Raw genomic sequence first — 7495 nt, forward strand, 5'->3', positions numbered from 1 at the left:
CTTTCCCTCCTCACTGATATCAGCAGCCAGTTGTTCTGACAGGCGTGTTCCCCATATTCTTTTAATGACTTGTTCGCAGTCATAAATCTCAAAATTGGCTGCATAGCCTAGAAAATAAAACTATTCCACAGTAGACATCATTCACTATTGCATCGTAGATAGCTGTATCTGCTTGACTGAGTGTAGCGATTTATTTGCAGCTGCCTATAGGCTACAGTGGTGAATTTAGAAGGTTTAAGTAGTCTTCACATGCCTTAGAAATTAACTATAGCCTATGCACTCTGTGTATCTCAATGATGGACGAGTCAACACTGGCAGAGTAGGCCCTGTGTGTGCAAATCAGAAGCTGGACACCAGACTAGGGTGCTAAGGTAGCCTAGTGCGTAAGGACTAGGAATTGAGGGACCATATGACAGGCATATACATTAGGACTTGAACAAAGGATAATAAAACTAAAGTTTGTAATGAACAGTCTTTGAAGAGTGGACAGGGAGGGATGACCGTGGCCTACAGAAAGTGGTCCCAATAAGGTGTAAATCGGCACCAGACAGCTGAATCAACTGTATTGGACAGAAGGCACTGCCCTAACTTATAATAAGATGAACCATCAATCTGAAAAGCCACCTGTGACAACTGATAGAAGCAGCCTGTGACAACTGATAGAAACAGATATATTATACAACTGTTAGGCCTATGTGCGAAGGGCATCTCTCCTGCAGGACACTCACTGAGACTGTATTCTCTGTATGAGACTGTATGCTCTTGTTGAAGCAAACACCTTCTGTTGATCGCCTCTGGATTCTCGAGTTTCTACTCATGTTGTTAGCAATAGTCTAACATGGTAGGCTATAGGAGATTGATTCTTAGCAGTTCGCGCTTAGTCACTTATCTTGTTATTCCCTGTAGGTGTAAATACTGTGCTCAAGAACACAATCTTGCTTGAGATAAACATTTCTAGAAATTAAGCAAAATTTATTTCATTCTGCCTCGACCACGCCTATTCACATCAGGTAGTCTCGTTCAGAATCCCAAATCACACAGCCCAGAAAGAGCTAATTGCTCATATCACTCAACAATAAGCGCCTACATGTCCTTCCATGTAGGCTATAGGCCTACCTTCACTACATGGGCTGCGATAGGATCGGCTAGGCGACTGGGCTCCTGCGTTCTCTATAATTCTCATGGCACAATAGCCTAGCCACTCAAGATGCGATTCAGACATTTTTATAGCAAGGTCATCAAATTCAGTAAAAAGAAAACGACGCGTGTGTGTTGTGATGGTTGCTTGTCACTTTTTGCAATCCTATGTAACGCAGCAGGTGCGCCTCAGGTCACTTCACTGCATAGGCTACCAACCAAACGAGGACATTGCCCCAGACGAGGGGTGTAATAGGCGACAGACAGTCCAAAAAGACCAGGCGGAGTCATTCTGCTGGGAATCCAAATGTGAATCACCCAGGGAGGGCGAAAGGTAGCCTATACACACGGGCAGACACCAGCAAGATAGGGACCAGGTCTCCGCCCCAGTTTCAACGCTGTGCTTTACGCACCCCAAAAGAGACCCCGTTTAAAAACATCGGCACCACTTCTGTGTACCCTAAATCATTTTAGCCCCTTGCCAGACAACTTGGCTCACTGGGCAACGATTTATGTCCATAATCGCATGCACTTTTAGACATTTTAGGAGTCAAATGCCACTGGAAACCTAGTGCGCACGGCTCCATCCGAGAGATCAACGGCGGTGTTTTTACCCGGTAGCGAATAAACAGACGAGGCCGCCGCCACCCAAACAACTTTATTTCGAACGACAAATAGGCTGCTCGCTGTCACATTCGCTTTCGGACTTGTGCTCCACTCCAACTTTGATTTTTAGCCCTTTATACACCAGGAGAAAACACAGGAGGAACATCATTTTGGTAACCGAGAGCTCCTCGGTGGTGGAGCTGAGTCCACACGGTTCTCATGGCGCGTTTAAGGCCAACCCCTCGCAGCGTCGAGGACTCACAGTCAGCAGGACCGACATACAGTACGTGTGTGATGCCGCAGAGCAAACTCAAGATAGACATGGCAGAAGTCGCCCCAGCTCCCGCAGCCGCCGCTCCGGCCAAGGCACCCAAGAAGAAGGCAGCAGCCAAGCCCAAGAAAGTGGGACCCAGCGTCGCCGAGCTGATCGTCACGGCTGTTTCCGCCTCCAAGGAGAGGAGCGGTGTCTCCCTGGCAGCGGTCAAGAAGGCGCTGGCTGCCGGCGGCTACGACGTGGAGAAGAACAACTCCCGCGTCAAGATCGCCGTCAAGAGCCTCGTCACCAAGGGCACTTTGGTACAGACCAAAGGAACTGGCGCCTCCGGTTCTTTCAAGATCAACAAAGCAGCCGAGGCGAAGGTAAAGAAGCCAGCTAAGAAGCCCGTCGCCCCGAAGGTCAAGAAGGTAGCCGCCAAGAAGCCCGCTGCAGCGAAGAAGCCCAAAAAGGTCGTGGCTAAGAAGCCTGCAGCTGCCAAGAAATCTCCCAAGAAAGCCAAGAAGCCCGCAGCTAAGAAGGTGGCAAAGAGCCCCAAAAAGGCCAAGAAGCCCGCGACACCCAAAAAAGCCCCAGCCAAGAGCCCCAAGAAGGCCGTCAAGCCCAAAGCTGCCAAGCCCAGGGCTGCCAAGGCGAAGAAGGCAGCCCCCAAGAAGAAGTAAACGCCTTCTTTCTGTCCTCTTTACTATTACAAAGGCTCTTTTAAGAGCCACCCAACCAACTCCATAAAAGCGCATCTCCATGTATGGCCACCGAATTCACGCGGGCGCACATCCAACAGTAATAATTCCGATATAAAGCACTTAATCTAATGGTACTGAAAACGTGCTGTACACGCTGGTGTTTCATTATAATACACTTCCACAGCACTGGTAATGGGAGGCTATGAATTTCAACTGTAGGGTAAAACTCATTTTCTGATGCATGTTCATGGTCAACTGGCGTGCACTGGGATCAGATCGACGCGTAGTTTATTCAACATTGTCTTTTTGGCGCCTGAAATGAGAGGAGTAGTGAGAGAGCGGCGGAGCAGCGCAGGCCGTGGGCGCGTTCGTAAGGATCAGGACTGATCGCCGCCATGCTGTGACCCTTTGCATTGTGGCCAAATTCCGTCCCGACTCGCTCCAACGTGATACGTAGGCCTATTTTGTAGGGTTATACATTATTGAAATTACAAACTAAAATAATTAGTAAAACTGTATTTTGATAAACGCCCATAGACATGCATGCATTCTCTCTAAGTCTAAAGCGACGTACAATGTTTTGAGTTGGGGTTAAGTGGCACAGCGGTAGGTAATCTTTTTTTTAAATTTGTTGGTCTTTACAGATCAAACAGAATCATTGTAGTTTGATGGTGTGCATGACACCAGGGAAAGGAGGGAGTAGGTTAATAGCCCTGGTGCTCTTTTCTGTCCATTATTGTATAAGTCTACGAGGAGATCAAGCCATTTATACAGGGACGTCTATTTATTAGGGAGGACAAACTAGGTCATTCATGCAGCACACTTCATACACAGGCAACACGAAGCGTTTCAATTAAACACGTTTTAAATTAAAACTATCACAAGATAAGTCGAGAGTAATACAACTATGCCAAATAACGGTATAACATGCTGTAAAACCTGCAGCCGGCAACGTCCGTCGAATAACTTTAACTAACAATCCAAACACGTCTTCAACAACTTCAAATCAGACTGAATTAGCTAGATTTCAAGCGAGACTCCTTCTTGCAGGAGTCTCATGTTGGCGAATGTGCCTCAACTCGGGAGGTGGCCCACGTAGTCGCAAGTAACGGAGAACACGAGGATGATGGAAACGCATTCCAGAGGACAATGGAAATACACTTTGCGCTTTTAAGGAATGAAGTGGGTGGCTCTTAAAAGAGCCTTTGGGATTATTGGGAGAATTCACGTCAGTGGCGACTTCACTTGGCTTTGACAGCCTTCTCGGTCTTCTTGGGGAGAAGCACTGCCTGGATGTTGGGCAGCACGCCGCCCTGGGCGATCGTCACGCCTCCGAGAAGTTTGTTGAGCTCCTCGTCGTTGCGGACAGCCAGCTGGAGGTGACGGGGGATGATACGAGTCTTCTTGTTGTCGCGGGCAGCGTTGCCGGCCAATTCCAGGATTTCAGCAGTCAGGTACTCGAGCACAGCGGCCAGGTAGACCGGTGCACCGGCTCCCACACGCTGGGCATAGTTGCCCTTACGGAGAAGTCTGTGAACACGACCCACTGGGAACTGGAGACCGGCGCGAGATGATCGGGTCTTGGCCTTGGCCCTTGCTTTGCCTCCTGTTTTCCCCCTTCCGCTCATTTTCAGTATAGAAGTAGTTTAGTAACTCAGTGGTGTGATACAACGGCGGTCGGATTTTTATACCTTCCGTAAAGTGGCGCCCTTTTGCTTTTGTCGCTTTATCCAATCCCAGTCTCCGTGTTAATAGCCAATGGGGAGAAGGAGGCGATAGCCAGCCAATGGAGTAGCCCAGAGAGGCTGTCCAATCAGCGCACGGCAGCTGGCGTTATAAAAAAGGCACATTACGTTCTTGAAAGCTTTAACTACGACTCGTGGAGAAGAAAGCTGAGATCATGGCCAGAACCAAGCAGACCGCCCGCAAATCCACCGGTGGCAAAGCCCCGAGGAAGCAGCTCGCCACAAAGGCGGCTCGTAAGAGCGCACCCGCCACCGGCGGTGTGAAGAAGCCTCATCGTTACAGGCCCGGCACAGTAGCCCTGAGAGAGATCCGACGTTACCAGAAGTCAACCGAGCTGTTGATTCGTAAGTTGCCCTTCCAGCGCCTGGTGAGGGAAATCGCTCAAGACTTCAAGACCGACTTGCGCTTCCAGAGCTCTGCTGTGATGGCACTGCAGGAGGCCAGCGAGGCATACCTGGTCGGCCTCTTCGAGGACACCAACCTGTGCGCCATTCACGCCAAGAGGGTGACCATTATGCCCAAGGACATCCAGTTGGCCCGCCGCATTCGCGGAGAACGCGCCTAAAATGGTCTGAGTTGCTTTATCATTTCAACATCCCCCAAAGGCTCTTTTAAGAGCCACCTCATTATTTCTAATAATAAAGCCAATGTGTTCCTATTGTTACCTGCACATTCTAGTGTCCTAATAGGAGTAGTTTGGACTGCTAGTTCTACTACACTGTCCATTCACCACCGTCGTGACATCCACGTATACAATGCAATTCTTTTTGTACATTGAACTTACGCCCAGCCATGGATTTCAGCCTGTACCGCCTTTTTTGACATCCACGAAGAGAACTTGGAACGGAATGAAAGTCAGACTTTAGTCCCTTCCAGCATTTGATTACAGCCTCAGAGAAAGTATGAACATAGTTTCAAAATGGTTTATTCAAACACTAGTAACATGCTTTGTTTAGCGTATGAGGTGGTTTAAACAAGTGAATAGCCGTTCAATCTATTTTAACGTGATGAGAAAACTATCATGTTTTTTTTTGTCTTGTTTCTTTTTCCTCCTGCTTTGTGGTATGTTACAGGTGGACTATTTAAGTGTATCATACCTAAACAATACCACAAAGCGGGAAAAAACAAAGTCACAACAACTAACAAAAAAGCCCTTTAGCTCCCTCTAGTGGCTATAGTTATAAATTACATTCTGGTACAGATATGGATTTCCATCAACTCTATATCTTTTGACTGTGGTGCCTGTCTTTACCTGTCTTTTGGCAACCCGTATGTCTTCTCATTTGGATAATTGAGAACAGATTGTAGCACAGCTAAGACAGACCTCCATCCTGTCAGTCAGTGTGAGATAGTACTGTATCCCTCCACGGTTCCCTCAGGTCAAATGGGAGCTGAAGGAGGTGGATGTTGATGGTCCCCAGTCCCCAGCCCAGTAGGTTCAGCTGCAGCACCACAACACCAGTGGCACACACATTTTTAATCCATACATACAGTTCACCTGTGTATTTACATGGAACCCATATATTGTATTGCATATTATATCGACCTAAACCTATTTCATGTCGCTTGAATGTGGCTGTTGTAACAGTGCAATTTCCCCTCTGGAATTAATGAAGTACCTGCCTGCCTGCTGAAGGTCCAGAAACAGCAGTAGGGCCGATATTCAGTTCCAGTTGATATGAGCAGAGGCTATTAGGTAAACACCTCCAACACCAACGTGGATGATAAGTGTACCAATATTGTTACTTGTTTCCTCTCACCCTCCGGATCCCATTTCACCCTGATTCACATTTAGGGGCCACAATATGTAGTTAGTCAGCCTCACTAATTGAAAAAGGAGAAAAGCCTCAATTGGGTCCATGTCTTTTGTATGGGGGTTGTAGTGCATTGGCTACACAAACCAAATGATAAACCTACCAATATCAATCACATATATTTTGAATCATTTGGAAAATGGACTACTGTACTACATGTTAAATCACTTGTCTCTGCAGTACCCCTGTACAGGGGTCCGAGTCCTGCCCTCCTGTAACGGGAACTTACCAGCCCAGCGACTTCTCGTTCGTGTTGGTTTCTAATAGATAGTTTAGGCAGGTGAGGAGATTTGTCTTTAGCTTCTAACAGTCTTTCCCAGAGCCCACCCTGCCTACGCTCCAGCAGTACCCCCTATGACCTGAGAGGGGGGATGCAGCACAGGAGCCAAATCAGGTTCACCACTGCTCTTCTCTAAAGGAGATGTCTGTTGACGTGGTTGCTAGAATTAGGTTTTAGCAGCTAGTATACTTCAGCTACAAGGGTGTGTCGTTTACAAACCAGGGCAACCTATAAGAATAACAATGCATGCATCACCTAACATTTCACATCACCTAACATTTCACATAAAGTACCTTACAGATGACGCAAGAAAACTTTACTTTTTATAATGCTCAATAAATGATTTATTTAGAAGGACATTGCTAGAGGCAGATTCATGCCATATGCAGGGCATTATCAAATTACATCACACAACAAATGGCAACATGGTTGGAGAGATTCTATAAAGATGGCCTATCATACCCTATATTGACAAAAGCTGTTATAGCTGCAAACGGGGGACCAACTCCTTATGAATGCCTATGAATTTAGAAAGGGATGTCATAAAAGCTCCTCTAAGTGTAATGTGTAGACATCCCAATACTTTTGTCCATATAGTGTATATAAAAAAAAACTATCAGTGCATCTTACCTACAGGACCAAACACACCTCATGTGAGAGATATTGTGGCGACATGATCAATCAAGCAATCAATCAATCAAAGCTTTATTTGTATAGCGTATTTCATACACAGAGGCAACACAATGCGCTTTACAGAGAACAAGGGAGGTGGGCATAGGCCCCACCCCTACATATTCCAGAGGGAAGCAATAAAAACAAAACAGTATCACCCAGGGAGAGAAAAGTGAGCTGTAAAAATTCTTCCCTGACCCCTCTCAACGAGATGATCGAGCAAGCTACTGGAGTATGTTTGTCCAACGGTTAAGAACATTTATAGAGCAATAAATTACATTAA

At 46.7% G+C, this 7495-nt stretch overlaps 3 protein-coding genes across 3 annotated transcripts; 2 read left to right on the forward strand and 1 right to left on the reverse strand.

Annotated features, from left to right (window-relative positions):
* Window positions 1-2064: 2064 nt before the first annotated feature.
* LOC311321801 (histone H1-like) lies at window positions 2065-2679 on the forward strand (the record flags this gene model as incomplete). Its single annotated transcript, XM_084453816.1, has 1 exon — window positions 2065-2679. One exon carries the CDS (start codon window positions 2065-2067, stop codon window positions 2677-2679), a length of 615 nt encoding a protein of 204 aa, XP_084309942.1.
* Window positions 2680-3941: 1262 nt separating this feature from the next.
* Window positions 3942-4328, reverse strand: LOC311321840 (histone H2A-like; the record flags this gene model as incomplete). The annotated part of the gene is made up of 1 exon (XM_084453855.1): window positions 3942-4328. One exon carries the CDS (start codon window positions 4326-4328, stop codon window positions 3942-3944), a length of 387 nt encoding a protein of 128 aa, XP_084309981.1.
* A 272-nt stretch (window positions 4329-4600) lies between these two features.
* LOC311321821 (histone H3.2) lies at window positions 4601-5011 on the forward strand (the record flags this gene model as incomplete). Its single annotated transcript, XM_084453836.1, has 1 exon — window positions 4601-5011. The coding sequence occupies one exon, from the start codon at window positions 4601-4603 to the stop codon at window positions 5009-5011; it is 411 nt and encodes a 136-aa protein (XP_084309962.1).
* Window positions 5012-7495: the final 2484 nt, after the last annotated feature.

Source organism: Borostomias antarcticus, assembly GCF_949987555.1.
Source record: "Borostomias antarcticus genome assembly, chromosome: 19".
In the NCBI taxonomy this organism is placed as follows: Eukaryota; Metazoa; Chordata; class Actinopteri; order Stomiiformes; family Stomiidae; genus Borostomias; species Borostomias antarcticus.